This window comes from Amia ocellicauda, chromosome 12 (genome assembly GCF_036373705.1).
Source record: "Amia ocellicauda isolate fAmiCal2 chromosome 12, fAmiCal2.hap1, whole genome shotgun sequence".
Taxonomy (NCBI): Eukaryota; Metazoa; Chordata; class Actinopteri; order Amiiformes; family Amiidae; genus Amia; species Amia ocellicauda.
Window position 1 is genome coordinate 17,581,405 of NC_089861.1, and position 22,612 is coordinate 17,604,016.

Here is a 22,612-nt window from a genome sequence, read left to right on the forward strand (position 1 = left end):
TAATACACAGAGAAGAGTCGCAGCTTGGTTCAGGAGCGTACAGTACCCTACAGCGTCCCACTCGGGCAGACGCACACAGGGCACAGACACGCAGGCAGGCTCCACACACGCACAACAGCGGCAGACGGTTGACTGATACACACACGCAGATACTAAGACAGAACTACGTACACACACTTAAATATTAGTGTTCCCATCAATGATCATTTGTGTAGTGCGCCTATACTGTGGCACATACGGGTCTCCGTGTCACTGGTGGGGACTCTTTCCGATGTGGCGAGCACGGCCGCCTCTAGTCCCGCTCTGTGCTCCCTGGACTGGCCCGGACCGGACCGGACCGTCTCCGCTGCGCTGCTGTCAGCACGGACACAAACCCGCCGGGGTCCGTGTGGTGCCATAGCGATCTCACCGGGCCTTCGAGGGGCAGGTAACTTTACCCGCCGTCTCCAACTCCCCCAACACACAGACACGCACACTTCTCCTTGTTGCCGTACATTTGCATGCCGCTTGCGTGTTTTGCTTTTCGTGCACAGTAGTAGTTGTTGTTGTTGTTGTTGTGAGACGTGTGTTCAACCCGATCTGTTTTGCCAACGGGGGGAGAGAGAGAGAGAGGCGGAGAGGGAGGGAGGGAGAGAGAGGAAGGGGGAGAGGGCGAGAAGGAAATAGAAACGACGAGGACGAACTAGAGGGCGATTCTCCTGTCACACGTAAGTCAGCCGACAGTTCATGCGTGACTTTGCCTGACGCGACTGTCTGCCTGGCATGATCTCGGTGTTGTGAACAGCATTGCACCTGCAATATACATATAAACATGCCGTGTGTGTGTCATCACATATACAGTGTAATTTTAGATACTGTCAACGAACACAAACATGCATACACACACACACACACACACACACTCCTCAATACACACTCGCACACAAACACAGTCACACAGACACACACACTCACACAAGTAGACTCGACACACTTGCAAACAACACAGCCAGCATTAAACATTGCCATATGATTGTTGTTGTGAAAAGGACGGGGAATTTTGAGTTTAAAGCACACTGGGTGGATAGTACAGAGGGAGTGACAGATTGAAATACAGTGAGAGAGGTGGAGACAGACGGATAAAACGTGCGCTAACTTTCTGCTGTGTTAGGTGGTAGTCCTTATTAGAGCTCAGTGTTTTTCCTGGCACTGCCGTTTCCTGCAGTATCACATGTGGGGCACGTCTGGGTGTCAATATCGATGACACCTGGCTGCCACTACCATCCCAACTTTGCATTAATGCACATACTCATAAACAGCGCGACACTGCCAATGTGTCAAGAACAACAGCAACACCCTTCTTCTTCATAAATAATAATCGTAATAATAACACATCTTGATGTGATTATATGAAGCTGTGTCAAAGCGAAAGGACGCTACAGGAATCCCTCTCTCTTTGTGAAAAGGTGTCCTGTGTTTTTGAAGTTGGCTAATTTGGGGACTGTGCCGGGCTGTGACAGTGGCACAGCCGCCCTGCCGCTGCCGAGGGACCATCGTTACATTTCTAACGCCCAGAGCGGTTACTGTGTCCGGCGGTGTCCGGGTGTTCATTAACTAACAACAGTTTCATATCAGAGAAATAATATCTTTGGTTTTTGTTTTGTTTTTTCTTAGACGGTAATTGGCGTGACAGTAACGGCGAACAGCTCGCTGGAGGAAGTGGTTTTGCTGTTGCAGACATTTGTATAGGATTTTATTAATTTTAAAACATATTTTGAAACAAAATTGATTTTTTTTAATGATTATTCCTCCCCCCCGGGATTTGAAGTTGAACCGGTTTTTTGATATTTCTATGGTGGAGTAGTGCCGTGCTAGGCCCGTCCTCGATTTGGAGACGGGGCGGCCGGTTAGCGGGGTGAGTCCAGGGGAGAAGGGGTGCGGTGGTTGGGCAGGGCGCTGCACTCGAGCGCCCAGGCTTTTGTAGGCCTGACGGCTCTTTTCATCTCTGCAGCAGCGTAGCGAGGGTTTGGTGTCAGGTACGGGTTTGTCGTGCGAATTAGTGACACAGTGGCGTTAATTGGGGGTGACAACGAGGGAAGCTTAGCGACTAAAACATGGGTGTTGTATTGTTTTGTCGGCGATTTGATATGGAAAGGGGCACAACATCTCGTCTAGGTAACCGAGTTCACCGCAGTGGACTCGCGATATAGGCTATACTCGGTTCAGTCTGTACACCTGTCTACACTGGAGTTTTAAACACGGGTGGACTTTGAACTAGTCTGATGTCTCTCTCTCTCTTCTAGAGAAATGAAGGGATTATTCAAGACGGAAGCCAGTCCTGGTTTCTCCCACAAGACGTGCTTTTGAGGATTTGAAAAACGCAAAACAAACCCCAATAAATCCGGCGCAGAACAGACCAGGCGGCGATAGTTGTTTTTATTTGTATTATTATTTTCATTTTTCCACATCCGACACAAGCCCCGCGGCTGGGTTGGAGAGTCGGCCATCGGTCTTCCCGTAACGGCCAAACCCAGTTTAGGCCCGACTGCTCTTCCCGAAGCCCCGGTCTGTCGTGATGACGGAGCCCAAAGCGCCAACACCGACCCCGGGGGATACATACAAAGGGTGGCTGTTCAAATGGACCAACTACATCAAGGGCTACCAGCGGCGATGGTTCGTCCTGAGCAACGGCCTGCTGTCTTACTACAGGTAACATTATTGTATTGTACTACTACAATTCATGTGTTTAAATGACAATGTTGTTGTAGCGGTTTGCCGTCGATTGTGTATCGGTAATATGAGAAGACTCTGCAATCAGTCAGGGGCTACAACAAGTGTAAACACACTGTCAGCCAGCGGACCCGGGAGAGTCACGCTGACTGTAGCTGGAGACAGAGGTCAATACAGTAGACATACTGACTGACTGTATGCTGTAGCTAGAGACAGGTCAATACAGTATAGACACACTGTGCGCTGTAGCTGGAGAGAGAGACAGGTCAATATAGACACATTGACTATACACTGTAGCTGGAGAGAGAGACAGGTCAATACAGTATAGACACTGACTGTGCTGTAGCTGGAGAGAGAGACAGGTCAATACAGTATAGACACTGACTATATACACTGTAGCTGGAGAGAGAGACTGGTCAATACAGTATAGACACTGACTGTACTCTAGCTGGAGACAGGTCAATACAGTATAGACACTGACTGTGCTGTAGCTGGAGAGAGAGACAGGTCAATACAGTATAGACACTGACTATATACACTGTAGCTGGAGAGAGAGACTGGTCAATACAGTATAGACACTGACTGTGCTGTAGCTGGAGAGAGAGACAGGCCAATACAGTATAGACACTGACTATATACACTGTAGCTGGAGAGAGAGACTGGTCAATACAGTATAGACACTGACTGTACTCTAGCTGGAGACAGGTCAATACAGTATAGACACTGACTGTGCTGTAGCTGGAGAGAGAGACAGGTCAATACAGTATAGACACTGACTGTGCTGTAGCTGGAGAGAGAGACCGGTCAATACAGTATAGACACTGACTATATACACTGTAGCTGGAGAGAGAGACTGGTCAATACAGTATAGACACTGACTGTACTCTAGCTGGAGACAGGTCAATACAGTATAGACACTGACTGTGCTGTAGCTGGAGAGAGAGACAGGTCAATACAGTATAGACACTGACTATATACACTGTAGCTGGAGAGAGAGACTGGTCAATACAGTATAGACACTGACTGTGCTGTAGCTGGAGAGAGAGACAGGTCAATACAGTATAGACACTGACTATATACACTGTAGCTGGAGAGAGAGACAGGTCAATACAGTATAGACACTGACTATATACACTGTAGCTGGAGAGAGAGACTGGTCAATACAGTATAGACACTGACTGTGCTGTAGCTGGAGAGAGACAGGTCAATACAGTATAGACACTGACTATATACACTGTAGCTGGAGAGAGAGACTGGTCAATACAGTATAGACACTGACTGTACTCTAGCTGGAGACAGGTCAATACAGTATAGACACTGACTGTGCTGTAGCTGGAGAGAGAGACAGGTCAATACAGTATAGACACTGACTATATACACTGTAGCTGGAGAGAGAGACTGGTCAATACAGAATAGACACACTGACTATATACACTAGCTGGAGAGAGAGACAGGTCAATACAGTATAGACATACTGCGCTGTAGCTGGAGAGAATGAATAAAGTTAATATAGTAAAGGCACTGCATCAACTTTTCCTTGAAAGAGAGGGAGAAGATGGGGATGACAGAAAAAATGTCCTGTTGTTTGACATTTATTTATATAAGAATATTATTAGTAGTATTGGTAGTAGTTGTGTTGTTAGTATTGTTATTATTGTTTGTAGTAGTGTTTCCCCAGTTAGTTACTGTGTTGTACAGAACAGCCCTGCCATATTAATAGCTGAGTTTGAGAGACTATACTGAAAACATTTCCTGTTGTCTGTTACACACTAAAGCACACCGTAAATTATTAAACACAGTTCTTTACATCTACCATCTGCCTCTCTGATGGTGTGTTTGGGAGCAGCTTTAGAAAAAGCTTGTTTAGAGAGACTGCCACCCCAAAGTCCCTTATAACATCCTGTGTCTGTACTAGTGTGGATGTGTGTGAGTGTCTTTAGGGAGGTGCGTTGGGTTGTGCTGTGCTGTGCTGAGTTGCAGTATTGTGCAATGTAGCAGAGCAGCACCCAAGGAAATCAAACGCACTCAGCCAACACCTTGACCCCTCCAGTACAGTGACAGTGCAGTACAAGAACGATACAGTGACCATGAAAGTACAGTACAGTATAGTAGTGTTGTCACAATACCAAATATGTGATACCGGTGTACCAAGTGTACCGATACTGGATACTTTTCCTAAAAATGCGATTATTGTGCTTTATTTCAAACCTGGACAACGTTTTGGTGGTGCAGCTGCCATCTCTGACCTCAAAACAAAAGAACAAAACGAGTGGCTGGACAAGACGAGAATCCGTCTCTACTTTACGCTCTCAGAACACTGGTCGTATTCGCGCATCCCACAGCTCGCTGCACCGGCTGCTTGTGACTGCGCTCAGTCTGACGTCACACACGTCTCATCGAAGAACGCCTTTCTTCACAAACCCTGCAGAAATCCTTGTGATTGGATGACTTGATCTTTTATTATTTCAATATTATGTACAGTTTTTAAGTTACAGCTTTATTGTGCACCATAGATTTACATTATATTTGTTAAAATATTTGATGAAAATGTTTAATAATGCAATGACAGTGCTAAAGAATTATATATCTATGGTGTTCAGAATGCAGTTCACGGCTTTATTCTGTGATGATAAGTTGACGTTCACCTCCGCTAACAAGGGGGCAACAGTAGTATTCATTCAACGTGTCCCTCTTGATCTCTGGACATCGTCTCTTTTGTCTCACAGCCACAGCTCGCTTCCAGCAGCATCTTTTTGGAGCTGCGCAGGGCTGTGGTGATTCTGCACAGATTTCTTAGGGTGGGGCTTAGTGATGTCACACAGAGACACTCCAAGAACGAGCATCTTTTTATTTCTATGCAGAACTGCGCTTCACGAATGAGACCGCTTCACGATTGCTGCGTGGCTCATGGTCTGTGCTGTTTACATGCCAATAGCCCTACATCAACACTGCCAGCATTCTTCTTAAAGAGACAGATGCTGGTTAGCCACATCAAATCGCCATTTGCATAATAAAAAAGGGTAGTTTTTTTTTTTTTCAAAATGCTGGTATAGTACTGTTTTCTAAACTCTAGTACCATAGTACTTTTCCAGTACCGTTATACCGTGCAACACTACAGTACAGTGTGGCATAGTATGATACAGACAATCTCAATCTTAACCCCCTGTCTCCCACTCTCTCCTCTCATTCATTCCACCCACCCTTTCCATCTCCCTGTCTCTCTCTCTTCCCACACTCTCCCTCCCTCTCTTTCCTTGCACCTCTGTCTGCTCCCTCCCTTCTCCTTTGTCCCTCTCTCATCCCACCCCCTACTGTCCCTCTCTCTCCATTCCCCTATCTCAGGACACAGGCAGAGATGGGCCACACCTGCCGGGGCACTATTAACCTGGCCACGGCCAACATCGCGGTGGAGGACTCCTGCAACTTTGTCATCTCCAATGGTGGCGCGCAGACCTACCACCTGAAGGCCAGCTCCGAGGTGGAGCGGCAACGCTGGGTCACCGCCCTGGAGCTCGCAAAAGCCAAGGCCGTGCGCATGCAGGCTGAATCAGGTGGGAGGGGCAGCGGGAGAGGGAAGGGGGGGCAGAAGCCGAGGAGTTAGTCGTTCAGGCAGGGAGGAAGGGTATCCGTCAGTCAGTCAAGTCATCAGACAGGAAGTCAGGGTAATGTGTGGAATTGGTCAGTCAATCTGTTAGTTGATTAGTGAGTGAGTGAGTTAGTCAGTGTGTCAGTCAGGCAGTCAACAGTCTGTCTTTCTCTCTCTCCAGACGACTCTGGCGATGACGACCCCACAGTGGCACAGGGCGGGGCAGGGGGAGCAGGCGGGGGAGGTGGAGGCGGCGGTGGCGGGGGGGCAGGTGGAGGGCTTGGGGACCGAGCGGAGGTGCAGTCCACCCTGCGAAGCCTGAGCAGCAAGGTGGAGGACCTGAGCACCTGCAACGACCTCATCGCCAAGCACGGCTCGGCCCTGCAGCGGTCTCTCAGCGAGCTGGAGGGGCTGCGGGGGGGGGCGGCCGACCCCACGGACAAGATCAGGCAGGTCAACGAGAGGGCCACACTCTTCAGAATCACCTCCAACGCCATGATCAATGTGAGTGAGGCAGAGACGCACTGACACACTGACTGACTGGCTGACTCCTTGACACACTGACATTGACTGACTGAGTGTCAGACCAGTGTGTTTTGTGCCTGTATTGTGTTAAACCTTAATCCGTCTCTGCTCCTCCATCTCCCCTCCCTCTCCCAACTGCCCTCCCTGCCTCTTTCCCTCCCCAGGCATGCCGTGATTTCCTGTCGTTGGCGCAGTCACACAGCCGGCGCTGGCACAAGGCTCTGCAGTATGAGCGAGACCAGCGTGTGCGGCTGGAAGAGACGCTGGAGCAGCTGGCCAAGCAGCACAACCACCTGGAGAGGGCCTTCCGAGGGGCCACCGTCCTGCCCGCCACCACCCCCACCACCGCGCAGCACAAGGGTACCGTGGGGGGATGACGACATTGCTATAAACACCGTCCTGCTCATGTATACACTGAGAGATGCTAATATGCTGTGACACACTGACTCACTGACACACTGACCCTCTCACTGAAATTCAAATTCAAGCTTATAAAGCTTTATTTAAGAGTTGCCACAGCAGTCTAGCAGTGCTCAGGACTGGGTGATGTGGAGCAGCGATTAACATTACACACTGAAGAATGTCACAGGTCTTCACTCTCTCTCTCTGCCCACCCTCAGGTGTGTCCCCAGGTAAGGGAGACCTGAGTGATGAGGACGACGAGAACGAGTTTTTTGATGCCATGGAGGATGCCCCCGAATTCATCACTGTCCCCGCAGACCCCAAATACCACAAGTCAGTTTCTCCCTGTGTGTCTGTCTCTCCTTTGCTCTCTCGCTCAATGTTAACATACTGTATTAACTCTCTCTCTCTGTCTCTCAGGAGGTCGGGCAGTAATGTCAGTGGCATCAGCAGTGAAATGGGAATGGATGATAGCAGTGTAAGTCTCTGTCTCGTCCGTCAGTCCATCAGTGTTGGACTACCACTCACAGCCTGGCATTAAAACCCCTTTCCCCATCTCTGTTCTTCTCTCAGCTTGATGAGCAGCATTTGGCGACGAATAGCGAGTCGTCCCAGTCCAAGGAGCTGGTGCCTCACCGGAAGAGGCGGAGCCGCATCCCGGACAAGCCCAACTACAGCTTGAACCTCTGGAGTATCATGAAGAACTGCATAGGGAAGGAGCTGTCCAAGATCCCCATGCCTGTAAGACACTGTACTGTAGTGTGTCTGTACTGTAGCGTACTGTCTGTGTGTGTCTGTATGTACTGTAGTGTACTGTGTTTGTGTATCTGGACGTACTGTAGTGTTCAGTCAGTATTAACTCTCTCTCCCTCTCTCCCAGGTGAATTTCAACGAGCCCCTGTCAATGCTGCAGCGCCTGTCGGAGGACCTGGAGTACTCGGAGCTGCTGGATCGGGCGGCCAAGTGCGAGAGCGCGCTGGAGCAGCTGTGCTACGTGGCGGCCTTCACTGTGTCGTCCTACTCCACCACTGTGCACCGCACCGGCAAGCCCTTCAACCCCCTGCTGGGTGAGACCTTCGAGCTGGACCGACTGGCTGAGAGGGGGTACCGGTCACTCTGTGAACAGGTGAGAGAGAGAGAGCGAGAGAGAGAGGTTGTCAGTCCATTGTTGTATCAGGGAGTCAGTGTGTCGTACTGTACTACATTAACCAGTTACGCAACATTGCAGCAAATCAACATCCACAACGACGACATCACCGCATTCCCATCACAGTGCAGAAAGTTACAGCAAATGCCATTGACAGTGCAGTGCCATAACCACACTGACTAGTACAGCGAATAACCACGAATGCCATTGTTACAGCTCTGTACTTTTGTAATAATAACACATTTCAGTGGAGTTCGTCATGTTGGTTGTGTTTGACAGCTGTTGCTTTTGCACTGCTGGTTGAGCTGCAGCAGAGGGGTGTAGCTGGGAAATTCCCTGTCGAGATCAACTAGGGTGGCAGAGTCGGCCCAAGTTAAAAACAAAAGAATGTTCTAGTTGAAAGAGATGCATGTGGGTGTTTGTGTACATGAAGTCACCCTGAAGCTATGTTCTGCCTTCACCATTCAGTGTGTCAGTGAAGGACTCTTTATGATCGCTCTCTACCAGGTCACTTGCTGTGTGAGGGAGAGCGAGGTGGTCGGTCGGTCAATACTGGACTATATTAAGTGTCTCTCTCCCCCTCTCTGTCTCAGGTCAGTCACCATCCCCCGGCAGCAGCGCACCATGTGGAGTCGGAGCGCGGCTGGACCCTGCGGCAGGAGATCGCCCTGGCCAGCAAGTTCCGTGGCAAATACCTCTCCATCATGCCTCTGGGTAGGGCAGACACTGGGCTCCCAGACTTGGGGGGAGGGGGAGGAATGTCCGTCTGTCCATCTCTTTCTCACCCCGCATCTGTCTTTAAGAAGAACATGACAAAGTTTACAAACGAGAGGAGGTGTCTCCTGTTTTCCGTCTTGAATGCCTTGAAGCCCAATTTCCATTTGTGTCCCCGGGTCCGTGTGTCCCTGCTGATCTGGAAAAGCTCCTCTGGTTTGATGTGGTTGATGCCTTTCATGATTTTGAAGACTTGGATCAAGTTCCCACGTAGTCTCCTCTGTTCCAGGGTGAAAAGGTTCAGGTCCCTCAGTCTCTCAGTAGGACATTCCCTTCAGACCTGGAATAAGTCTGGTTGCTCTCCTCTGAACTGCCTCTAGAGCAGCGATATCTTTCTTCAAGTGTGGAGCTCAGAACTGTACACAGTATCCAGATGAGCTCTAACTAGTGCATTGTACAGTCTGAACATTACTGCCCTTGTTTTAAATTCTACACTTTTGACAATATACCCTAACATTGTTTGCCTTTTTTATTGCTTCCCCACATTGGATGGAGAAAGTGAGGAATTCCACATAGACATCTAGGTCTTTCTCACGCATTACTTTATCTAGTTCTATTCCTCCCATAGGAGGTTTGGTTGTCTCTGTGTCTCTCTCTGTCTTGGTGTGTTTGTCTTTCTGTCTGTCTGTCTCTCTTTCCCACTCTGTTTGTGTGTGTGTGTGTGTGTGTGTGTGTGTGTCTGTCTCTCTCTCTCTCTCTCTCTCTCTTTCTGTGTGTTAACCATCTAAGCCCAGAGTGCCAGCCAGCCTGCAGTTGTCACTGCCTCAGCATTTTCCAGTGACACTTCCCCATACACACAAGACATTCAGTTTATACGTGGAGGTGGAAACGATGTAGGTCTATATTTGATCTTTTGAAGCAATTGGTGTTTGACAAAGTAAACATGGTGGTACCCACAAGGAGGCTGTTCTTGGCAGAGAATGTTGCTGAGATGAGTTTAGAAAGTAGCCCAGAATCCATCTGGGCAGCCTGAGGCATCGCTCTGGATGATGCGGAGGACTTTCAGATAAAAGAGTTTTTTGTTGTCAGGGTTTAGAAAGAGCTATATTGTTGTTAACCGTAATCCAGAGAGAAGACGGTGGTGCACTGGGAAATTTGTGCGGCTGTTATACTGAACGTCTCTGTCCTGATATTCCCAGCGAGAACTGAATGTTCCACGTCAGTGGGAGCAATGATTATTATTGATTGAATATAATGGTTATGAACTAGGCATTATATTTAATCATCTTAGTCAGTGACCATGTTTTTTTCTTTTGTTGTGTTTGCCAGTTTTATTATTTTACAGCTGCCAATAAATGTTAAATCAGTATTGCTGCTTGGCAAAAACTGTCAAGATATGATGTATATTTCTTAAAAAAAATTCTTGTATGTGTGATATATTTATTATGAATATGAAAAGTCCTTTAGTATATACTATATGTTTTGTAGATGTTTGTATAGTAAAAAAAAAAAAAAAAAACAACTAAGCAAGCACATTTTTCTACAGTACAAAAACTGTCAGGGTTGGTTTCCTTTAAAACCACGATAAACAGAAATGGTGTTTATATATTTGTCTGTTTTTAAATGGTACAAATAATATCAATAAAACGGGCGGAATCTAAATTTTGACAGAAATCCCCTTGAATCTACAGGAGGGCTCTAGAATGTTTCTGGGACTGAAAGCATTAAGAATATTTTTATTCACCGGTTTATCTCTTTCTCTCTCTTTCTCAGGTACAATCCACTGCAGTTTTGCCAAGAGTGGGAATCACTACACCTGGAAAAAAGTGACGACTACTGTGCACAACATCATCGTGGGCAAGCTGTGGATAGACCAGGTGAGGGAGAGCAAGTCATTCAAGTCCGTCAAGTCAGTCAGTCTGTCAGTCAAGATTTTAACCCTCTTCTCTCTCGTTCTCTCTCTCCCATCTCCTCTCTTCTTCTTCCCTCTCCCCCTCTCAGTCTGGAGAGATAGATGTTGTGAATCACAAGACTGGGGATCGCTGTCACCTCAAGTTTGCCCCCTACAGCTACTTCTCCAGAGACGTGGCGCGCAAGGTCGGTCAGTCGGTCTGTCTGTCTCTTTCAAAGAGTCTGTCTCGGTCTCTTTACAGTGTCTGTTTCTGTCTCTCTGTCTGTTAAGGGACTTTCACACCAGACACGCCAGCGAAGCGCCATCATACAGATTTCATACAGAAGACACAAAACTTTATAAAATAGATATGTAGCATAAACCATAAGGGAGGATACAAATATTCTTATAATTTTAAGTAATTTAAGCCCCCCCATGCAGCATTCTAATCCTCCCACAGTTATCCAAAGTAACCTTCCTGCAGGCTATTGTGTGTGTGAAGATATTAGTATGGCTGTATAAACATGACTCTCAGAAAATGCAGTGTGACACCTGATTGTCTGGCGTTGGAGAGGAACAGTCAGTGGCATTTGACCGACGTGGGACAGCACTCATTGCCACGGCGACGTTCCTCCTCGACTGCAGAAAGACCAACAGCATGAACAACATCTTTGGGGGCCACAGGAATACAGGCAGCACCTGCAGTGATTTCACCTTCGAGTGATTGTCTGTGCCTAAAAGCCTGTCAAAGGCTGCTGCTGAAATGTTCTATTACTAGAGAGACATTTTAAACTTCAGAAGATCCGCATCATCATCATCATGATGACGGTGTGAAGCACACGTTTAATATTCACTCTCCCACTGACTCCATTTGGACACTCTTTAAAAAAAAATATTTTTGGTATTTCCTGATTGGCTGATGGGTGACACATCACAGCATGCTGAGAGTTGAAAATCTTGCATCTCCTGCCACTTGAGTGCCCTGCCCCCTTCCTGCTGCATGGCCCACCTTCATTGACATCTATTGACTATTCTGTGCAGCACTGCCGTGCATGCTGTGAAAGCCCCTTCACAGTGTCTGTTGTCTGTTCCAGTTCTGTTTGTGTCTGTCTGTCTGTCTGTCTGTCTCTGTATTGCATTGACTGTTTGTGTTTGTTTGTCTCTGTTTTACAGTCTCTGTTAGTGTCAGTGTATTGCATTGTCTTTTAGTGTCAGTCTCTGTCTGTTACAGTGTCTGACTTTGTCCGTCATTCTGCCTCTGTGTATTACAGTGGTTGCCTGTACTCCCTGTCTGTCTCTCTCTCTCTGAAAATGGTATCCAGTCAGTTTATGCTCAACCTCTCCCCTCTCCAGGTGACCGGTGTGGTGATGGATGCAGCAGGCAAGGCCCACTTCGTGCTTTCGGGCACCTGGGACGAGAAGATGGAGTTCAGTCGTGTTATGCAGAGTAGCCGGGGAGAGAACGGCACAGAGGGCAAGCACAAAACCGTGTACCAGACACTACGGGCCCGCGAGCTGTGGAGGAGACACCCCCTGCCGTGAGTGGGAGTGTGTGGGAGCATGCGAGAGCGATACTCGGTCAATCTGTCAGTTAGTGCAGCGGTCCCCAACCACCAGGCCATTCGCTACCAGGCCGCAAGGAAAGGATAAATATATATATATATTTTTTTGTTTTGTTTTATTAAAATCAAGGCTGAATATCCCGAGATAAAAGCCCACAAAAGCACTGAAAACGTTGCTTCCATTTCCAACATCCTATCTCTGCGAAGCGGGGTTTTCCGCAATGACAGCGACATGGTGAGTTGCAATGTTTTTACGACACCGACACCCGGTCCGGGAAAATATTGTATATATGAGACCGATCCGTGATGCAAAAAAGGTTGCGGACCGCTGAGTTAGTGTGTTAAAATACTGTACCATCCAGCCAGTCAATATAACAATTCTGTCTTACTCTTTCCCTCCATCTCTCTACCTCTCCCCACCCACCCCTCTCTCTCTCTCCCAGGGAGGGGGCCGACAACATGTACTTTTTCTCCGAGCTGGCGCTGACCCTGAATGAGGAGGAGGAGGGCGTGGCACCCACAGACAGCCGGGCACGGCCGGACCAGCGGCTGATGGAGCAGGGCCGCTGGGACGAGGCCAATGCCGAGAAACAGCGTCTGGAGGAGAAGCAGAGGAGCGTGCGGAGGAAGAGGGAGAGTGAAGCTGTCCGTGCGGTGGAGGAGGGTGAGGAGAGAGGCAAGGCCTAATACATTTATTCACTGATTGACACACAGACTGATATACTGACTCACTGACTAAAGGGGTTTTCACACTGGGGCGGAGCTGAGACGTGGCAAAGCAGAGCGGCGCACAGGAGATCAAGTATTTTCAACTTTTGCTGCGCTGTGACGTAAACTTATCAGTGATTCTTTTCATATTGAATATTTATACGATAACTGTCAAAGTATTATGTATGACTGACTGAGACACTACAGTACATTGACTATGCAACCTCTGACAGAGAAAGAGGGAGGAGGAGGAAGGCGCTGTGTTGTCGTTTTCCACTTGTTTTCCGATTACCTCCCCGGTCTGCTGTTCTGCATCTCATTTATGGCCCTCCACTCGTTCGTTCTCTGTTGTCATTTTTGTTTGTTACATCTTCTCATTTCATCTCCTGTCTTTCAAGCCTTGCCAGTGGAGAGCCCTGCAGAGACACTGTTGACAAGCAAGTACCCTCCCTCCATCTGTCCCTCCCCCCCTCTCTCCATCACCCCTGCTTTCATTCATCCCCTTTTCTTCTCTTTCCCTGCTTCTCCCTCTTTCTCCCTTTCCCAGTCTCTCTCTCCCTCTCACCCCCACTCTGCCTGAAAATGTTTCTATACCTGATCCATAACATTTCAGCCCCTCATCCTGTGCCACCCTCCTCCTCCTCCTCTTCGGCTGTGGTGTTAGCTCTGTAGAGTGCTTGGGTTTGCGTCTCTGGTCACGTTGCACTCTATAGGTATAGATTGATCTAAAGATGGGTATAGATCTCACCCCCTTTCTTCCCCTCCATGCACACTCATTTCTGTTTTCCATGGCAGCTGTTTTATTAATTGATTAATTTGGTTAATTTTCTCCTCTCAGCAGACTCAGAGGAGGGTCCCACTGGAACAGCTCTGAAAAGCAAGTACACCTTTCTGTCTCTCTCTCTCTCGTGATTGTGCAGGTGGGAGGAGCTTGGCTGACTGTGTAGTTTCGTTGACAGTTTACAGTTTAGAACCAAGTAGGGAGCCCGGGACTTTGAGGCGGTTTGTACCATCGTGCTTTGCAGTGTAGTTGTATCCTCTTAAACTCTTGCAGTGCATACTGGGTTTTTAACACTTGAGTTTTAAAACCTGCTGCCCTTCATTCCGGTGGCAGTGTGCTACAGGTGTCACTGAGTCCCCTGCGGAGACCTCGAGCCCTAGAGCTGCACAGAGCTCTGGCATAGCATAGTGACAAGCAGGCTGCTACAGACCTGATGCACGAGAGAATCGAAAAGGATCGAACAGAAAATGAAGTGCCAGGAGCTCTGATCAGAGCCAGGGACCAGAGCACAGTACAAACAGATGGCACACAACATTTTTGTTTTCTTGCAATCGAGAAAAGCAATGGGCAGAGAAAAGGGCAGGAGATCCTGCATGGGGGATTGGGGGGGCTGCCTCTCCGCTGCAGCACAGCTGATGTCACACTGCTGCCAAATAAAAGGGATCCCTGCCTCAGTAAGAGCTGGAGGCCAGTAGCGTTACTGTGTGCAGGTTAACGGAGATTGTCCAAACCCCAGCTAACAGACTATAGTGCTCCACCACCTGATGTACTGCATTGCAGGGAGGCCCGTCTTTGAGAGCATGATTTTGCTTTGTGCGCGTTAGTGGCCTCTGAGGGACTGGGGTGGAGAGCAGGCGTCTCTGGCCTGGGAGACACTGTGTGACAGGGTCGAGCAAGAGGACCAGTGAAGGGAACTGCAGGCCTATTGGTTCAGCCCTGGGTTCACTGGTGTACCGCATGTGCTCTACACTGATCGAGCCCTTCCCAGTCTGCGGGGGGGCAGGCCTCTCTCAAGGATACTCAGGGCTACGCACTGTCCATCAAGCCCTGCAGGGTCCATCAGTGGCCTGGTCTTGCCCGGCTGCCACTACAGTCCTGTCACATTATAGGCGTGACAGTGCTGCTGACAGGGCAGCAGGCCCGTGTGGTGGCCATGCTGCCTGCCGGACTGAGCTGGACTACAGGCTGGCTGGAGAACCTGTTTGCGGTGCTGGGCCTGCGCTGAGAGCTTCCTGCATCACAATCCTGCTGCTTTGCCCGCTGTCTCAAGGTCTGTCCACTCCCAGACAGATACCCTTGTTCCCAGCACCGCTGGGGTCCCCCGCACTGAGGGGACCCCACACCTCACTCCCATAGAGCAGGATTGGCTGACTTTTTAAATATTTGTCAAATCTGTATGGATATTCCTGTTTTGCCAAATTGTGTTTTTATGGCATAGAAAGCGTTGTGCTTTCTCTCTCATTGCGTTGGTGACCCAGTTTAAACTCCCTGAGGCACTAATGATCAAGCCCAGGGAGGTGTAGCGGTACCTGTGTGTGTGCGCGTGTGTCTCTCTCTCTCTCGTACATTATAGAAGTACTCTACTCTGTGTACTGTGGTGAATAGAATTCTGCAGTTAGACAGTCTCCTGTAATTGCCTGGCAGGTCACCATAGCACCTGATTGCCTTAATTGCCTTAGACCTTCTGAAGCATTCTGGGCTAGAAAAAAAAAACCCTGCCTGTCTCCCTCCCTCCCTCTTTGTTTCTGTCCATTCCTGTGTGCTGACTGGTCTGTCTGTCTGTCTGTCTCTCTCTCTCTGCTCTCAGTTGATGCAGATGATAGTCCATCGTCTGATACTGTGGAAAGCAAGTACACACTCTCCATCTTTTTCCTCATCTCAGTTGCTCCCTCTATCTCTCCCTGCCTTCTTCCCTTCTCTCTGTCTAGTTCTCTCCAGTGTAGCTCTTGTGGGTTCACCCCTTCACCCCCATCTCCTCCTCCTTCATATTCTTCTGTGTGTCTGATCACAGGTCTCTTTCTCTCTCCCTCTTCTGTCAACACAGATGAGATCCCTGCTGTACACACTGTGAAAAGCAAGTACCATCACTCCATCCATATCCCCTTCCTCTCTCTGTGCAGTATTAGTGTAGTGTCCAGTCAGTCAGTATATCAGTACCTGCTCTACCCCTATCTCTCAACAGCAGTCCAATGTAGTTAATAATAAAGCCAAGAAAAAACGTAATCTTATGTTCTTTATATATAATTTTTTTTTTTTTTTAAATCAGGCCCCCATGTGGACAACTACAAGGCCATGTGGTTCGAGCGCTGCAAGGACCCAGTGACCCAAGAAGAAACGCACATCTACAAGGGGGGCTACTGGGAGGCCAAGGCCAAGGAGCCACAGGACTGGAGTAGCTGTCCTGATATCTTCTGAGTTGGCACACAGACCCACACACACACACACAGTGACACACAGACACTGACAAATACACACACACACACATATAGCATCTTCAGCCCCTGTGTGTCTGTCTCTGTCGATCTCACTGCCTGCCAAAAATCTCAGAAACACTACGCTCTCTGTCTCTCGCTCGCCCTCCCTGTGTGTCTCCCTCTGCCCAAGATGATTTCAGATCAAACATACACCATCTCAGCAATTGTCCCAGCACCTTGTATCATAAGTAAATACCCCTCATATTTTATTCACTAAAAATTCAAATTCTAAATCAATACTAAAATACCCCTTTACCCACACTCACTCACTCTCCCTCTCCCTCCTTCTCTTTCTCTCTGGGGCAGTTCCATGGGGGTTAGAGAGGAGGGGCAGGTATTTTGGGAGTTAGTGTTGGGGAAGTAGTGGAGGGTTCTGGATTGTGTCACTGATTTCTCCAGTGTGTGAGTGTGGTGGGGGGTGGGGGGTGGGGGGTGAAGGGTTGGGCTTTGTTAATATAATGTTAATAATATAATGTGGAGTATCTGTGGTTGAGAGAAGGGGAGAAGACGGGAGGGGGAGTGTGTGAGTGTGTGTTGAATTTAGCAGACTCCCCGTACTTGCTGTGTACCTTTGGGCAATGATTACACACAAAGATACAAGAGAATCAATGAAAAATAAAACCTTATATTATGAAGTGTCAACCTGGGTGTGTGTGTCAGTGATTGCATGTGTGTGTGTGGTGCTCTAACACAAGATGGCACTGTTCTGTCAGCAGTGTTCTCAAACTGCTGTCTGTCACAATTCTAGATGCTGGTTAAATGTCAATATCCTATCATTGAGCAGAAACCCATGAAGCATTTTCTGCCATTTACAAGATCATTTGTAGTTGAAAGGGTATTTTCTGTCATGGCAGCAATACAGACTAATAAATACAGGACAAACTCCACATTGGCAGCATCTCACCCATAACACCTCGCTGGAGAAAACAAATTCAGGACAAGCAATCCATGATATCCCACTGGGTGAGTGATGCTTTATTATTTATTAATGTAAGTAATATGTATTATGTATATTAACAAAATATAATTGTGTACAGTTCTGGGCACCACACTTCAAGAAAGATCGCGGCACAGATCCTGGGACACAAATGGAAATTGGGCTATTTTTTATTTTATTGTATTAATTTCCTCCCTATACTGTATCTGGAAATGCTTTGGCAACACTTGTGTCAACTTGTCATGCCAATAAAACTTGTTTTGAACTTAAGGGAGTGGAAGAGATTAATACTCAGACAGTGACACTGACAGTAGCACCACCCTGTGAGGAGAGCACAGACACTCACTGTACACTTTCAGATGATACACGATAAAATCCAGCAGACACCCCCCAGGACTAGAGTCTGACACTCCTGGTTGAGTGGACTCAGGGCGACTCCAGGGTGACTCGCCCCTGAGTTCAGCCCTGCTTGTGTTCACATTGGCCTAGTGCTGCAACACATTGATCACGATTCACCCCATGGGATGGACACGACCGTTTCACACAACATATGGTCATACCAGGTCAATCAAAGTGGGACAATTGCAACGAACTTGCAGAGTTAGAACAGAGCTCTGTACTAAGTTGCGTACTGGCCAGGATAGTATTATCTCGGGATCATCACCAGCTACGTACTAAGGGTTAAGTTTGTTGTTTTGCTACCAAACAGGATGTTTCCCCTCAATTGGGAAACTCGAGTGATTTATTTTAGTAGCATAGTTGATCATATTTTTTCTTCAGAATTCTGTATGTATGTACTGACATGCTCAAATTTGTTGGTACTCTTACAGTTCATTGAAATAATGCTTCATTCCTCCTGAAAAGTGATGCAATTAAAAGCTATTGTATCATGTATACTTGCATGCCTTTGGTATGTCATAGAATAAAGCAAAGAAGCTGTGAAAAGAGATGAATTATTGCTCATTCTACAAAGATATTCTAAAATGGCCTGGACACATTTGTTGGTACCCCTTAGAAAAGATAATAAATAATTGGATTATAGTGATATTCCAAACTAATTTGTTTCTTAAATTAGTATCACACGTCTCCAATCTTGTAATCAGTCATTCAGCCTATTTAAATGGAGGAAAGTAGTCACTGTGCCGTTTGGTATCATTGTGTGCGTCACACTGAACATGGACCAGAGAACGCAAAGGCCAGAGATGTCTGAATGAGATCAGAATGAAAGTAATAGACAAGCATGGTAAAGGTAAAGGCTACAAGACCATCTCCAAGCAGCCTGATGTTCCTGTGACAAAAGTTGCAAATATTATTAAGATGTTCAAGGTCCATGGAACTGTAGCCAACCTCCCGGGGGGGGGGGGGGGGTTGTTGGGGTGGTGTTGCCAAGAAAAAAAAAAAGTTTTATCTTCTTCGTAATGACATTATCCGTCAAGAAAAGTGCATAAATACGTTAATAAATCTCGTATCAACTCTTTAAAATAACAACCATTACAATGATAAACATACATAAACAAAACAACCTATGTTTTCAATGAAACCATTAACCCCGAACAAAAGCATTATTTTATCTTCAATCACAATGAGGAGAAATGAATAACTTGAATAATTTAATTCAGAATGACGAAGTTTGCTTCATGTAACCGGGTTTTTCAGAGTAACGTTAGCACAGCTATCTACAATTGTCTGATAGATAAGATAAAAAATCAGCTAGCGGCCACGTTACAAACTTACAGAAGTGTATTGCTGACACACACACACACACACACACACATACACATGAGATACTAGTTTGCCACACACACACACACACACACACACACACACACACACACACATAAGATACTAGTTTGCCACACACACACATACACATAAGATACTAGTTTGCCACACACACACATACACATAAGATACTAGTTTTCCACACACACACACACACACATAAGATACTAGTTTGGCACACACAAAATAAATCATTTTCTGGCGGCATTTTGCTGCCATGAAAAAAAAGAAGACCATTTGTAGTTCTTATGGGTAACCGGATAGGAAGTGACAGTGGCGTGGTTAGAGCTGGGCTTGCGTGTCTTGCAATCACACGAAAACACCGTCAGCTCCCCCCGCCCCCCACCTACCCCCGAAATTAAACCCCCTGAGAAAACACCATCAGCACAAAAAAAAGAGAGATCTGGGGATATTCATAAAATACAGTTTTCGGGGCTGTAGCCCCCCTAAAATCTGAAGTCTAGCGACGCCCCTTGGAAGTGAAACTATATTGCTCATGTGAATTGTTTTAAAAATGTGTCTCTTTAGTTGCAAGACAGATAAGAATATAAGATCATAAGAAGGTTTACAAACGTGAGAAGACCATTCGATTTACCCTTGGACAGCTCTAATTATAATGGAAACGTGACAATAAAAGAGTGATTATTGAACAAAGAAAATACACTCACCTAAAGCATTATTAGGAACACCTGTTCAATTTCTCATTAATGCAATTATCTAACCAACCAATCACATGGCAGTTGCTTCAACGCATTTAGGGGTGTGGTCCTGGTCAAGACAATCTCCTGAACTCCAAACTGAATGTCTGAATGGGAAAGAAAGGTGATTTAAGCAATTTTGAGCGTGGCATGGTTGTTGGTGCCAGACGGGCCGGTCTGAGTATTTCACAATCTGCTCAGTTACTGGGATTTTCACGCACAACCATTTCTAGGGTTTACAAAGAATGGTGTGAAAAGGGAAAAACATCCAGTATGTGGCAGTCCTGTGGGCGAAAATGCCTTGTTGATCCTAGAGGTCAGAGGAGAATGGGCCGACTGATTCAAGCTGATAGAAGAGCAACTTTGACTGAAATAACCACTCGTTACAACCGAGGTATGCAGCAAAGCATTTGTGAAGCTACAACACGTACAACCTTGAGGCGGATGGGCTACAACAGCAGAAGACCCCACCGGGTACCACTCATCTCCACTACAAATAGGAAAAAGAGGCTACAATTTGCACAAGCTCACCAAAATTGGACAGTTGAAGACTGGAAAAATGTTGCCTGGTCTGATGAGTCTCGATTTCTGTTGAGACATTCAGATGGTAGTCAGAATTTGGCGTAAACAGAATGAGAACATGGATCCATCATGCCTTGTTACCACTGTGCAGGCTGGTGGTGGTGGTGTAATGGTGTGGGGGATGTTTTCTTGGCACACTTTAGGCCCCTTAGTGCCAATTGGGCATCGTTTAAATGCCACGGCCTACCTGAGCATGGTTTCTGACCATGTCCATCCCTTTATAACCACCATGTACCCATCCTCTGATGGCTACTTCCAGCAGGATAATGCACCATGTCACAACGGTCGAATCATTTCAAATTGGTTTCTTGAACATGACAATGAGTTCACTGTACTAAACTGGCCCCCACAGTCACCAGATCTCAACCCAATAGAGCATCTTTGGGATGTGGTGGAACGGGAGCTTCGTGCCCTGGATGTGCATCCCACAAATCTCCATCAACTGCAAGATGCTATCCTATCAATATGGGCCAACATTTCTAAAGAATGCTTTCAGCACCTTGTTGAATCAATGCCACGTAGAATTAAGGCAGTTCTGAAGGCGAAAGGGGGTCAAACACAGTATTAGTATGGTGTTCCTAATAATCCTTTAGGTGAGTGTATTTCTTAATGCTACATTTCACAAGACATTTTGTGCGATTGGTAGCTTTAAGAAATATTTTCTTTGTTCAATAATCACCCTTTTATTAAAAAAAAGAGACTCACTTGCATAATGTCTGTTGCAAGCCTACATTCTAATGGTGTTGATGGGATTGTGTGGTAGTTACAGTGTGGAAAAGGTGTAATATGCTAGAAATCATGATCTAAATTAGCAGAGTGAACTGAGACAGTGAGAGATTGGAGAAACATAATATATTAATAAACATAACATTGTCCCGCTATTTTCACAGCACTACTCTGTTGACTGTTACCTTCCCTCTCCGCCTCTCTGAAGCCTCGGAGTCCTTCAGCACACTCCAACAGGAGGTGGTCATTGCAGTGGGCGAGTTACAGTCAGAAACTGAGACACAGAGAGTGACGCTGACACAGACACAGACCTCTCTGACTCCTGTAACTGTGTGGGCTCTGTCCCAGTCAGTCTGCAGTCCAAGAACATCTATATTGGGGACTATTGCATTGGTGAGACATTGTAGGGACACTGGCTGACTGACTGACTGGCTGAATGAGAGACACACGTGTCACTGTCATTTGGACTGGACTGGACTGGACTGTAATTTTAAATAAATGAAATATAACTCTCCCTCTCCCTCTTCCTCCCCTCTCCCTCCCCTCTCCAGTGGGGGGTGGGAGTGTGTTTGAGTTCTGGGCCAGGCTGTGTGTGTGTGTCCTGCTGCTCTGTTGGTCCAGCGTGGGGCTTCTGTACTGCAGACACAGACAGAGGCTGCTCAGGAATACACAGAGTCATATGATCAATATTTATATTATGTATTATCATAATTAATCAATATGCATATTAATGTGATTATTATCATTATCAGTTTGAATAACATTATTAACATTATCAATATCATTGGCATTACAGATATCAATAGAATTATTAATAGTTTGATCACTACTGTTATCATCAACAATCGCATTATCATTATTAACAGAATGATCAATATCATTATCAATAGCACCATCAATATCTATACCACTGCCATTATGATTATCAGTGTGCCTCGCGGTATGCTGTCAATAGCTCATCAATTTCAGTTTCAACTTCAATGTCATGCAGGGCACAGCGAGGAAGTGGAGGAGGAGTGAGCAGTGAAAGAGGGGAGACAGAGACAGACCTGTAAGACTGGACATCCCCCAGACTACTCGCACTCTACTCACTCCACACACACTGTACATACACTGTCACTCTCTACATACACTTTACTCACTCTATGTACACTGTACTCAAACCATACACACAGACTACTCACTCTCTACAAACACTGTACTCACACCACATAGAAAAAAAAGCAATATCAATGTTTGTGGCTTATGTATTTTATTTTTATATGTATGTATTTTTACAAACTGCTTTACCTGTACTCTGTACTGTATGGTAATGTAAACATGAATTACACACACACTGTACTCACTTCACATTAATTATATACATGCATCCACTTACACACAGCACT

The 22,612-nt window shown here is 46.6% G+C and overlaps 1 protein-coding gene across 22 annotated transcripts; it reads left to right on the top strand.

Moving 5' to 3' along the window:
• Positions 1-225: 225 nt before the first annotated feature.
• osbp (oxysterol binding protein) lies at positions 226-17,141 on the top strand. 22 transcript variants are annotated; one of them, XM_066718525.1, is made up of 18 exons: positions 226-427; positions 2,283-2,688; positions 6,052-6,260; positions 6,477-6,799; positions 6,985-7,180; positions 7,441-7,555; positions 7,643-7,700; positions 7,796-7,963; positions 8,103-8,348; positions 8,963-9,083; positions 10,857-10,960; positions 11,085-11,180; positions 12,328-12,512; positions 12,980-13,212; positions 13,643-13,681; positions 14,083-14,121; positions 16,070-16,099; positions 16,292-17,141. In XM_066718525.1, exons 2-18 carry the CDS (start codon positions 2,555-2,557, stop codon positions 16,438-16,440), a joined length of 2,445 nt encoding a protein of 814 aa, XP_066574622.1. In that variant the 5' UTR covers positions 226-427; positions 2,283-2,554; the 3' UTR covers positions 16,441-17,141. The 22 variants fall into 22 exon arrangements, with proteins under 22 accessions (XP_066574622.1, XP_066574627.1, XP_066574626.1 ...); XM_066718530.1 differs by having other exon boundaries at positions 14,086-14,121; XM_066718529.1 differs by having other exon boundaries at positions 2,458-2,688.
• Positions 17,142-22,612: the final 5,471 nt, after the last annotated feature.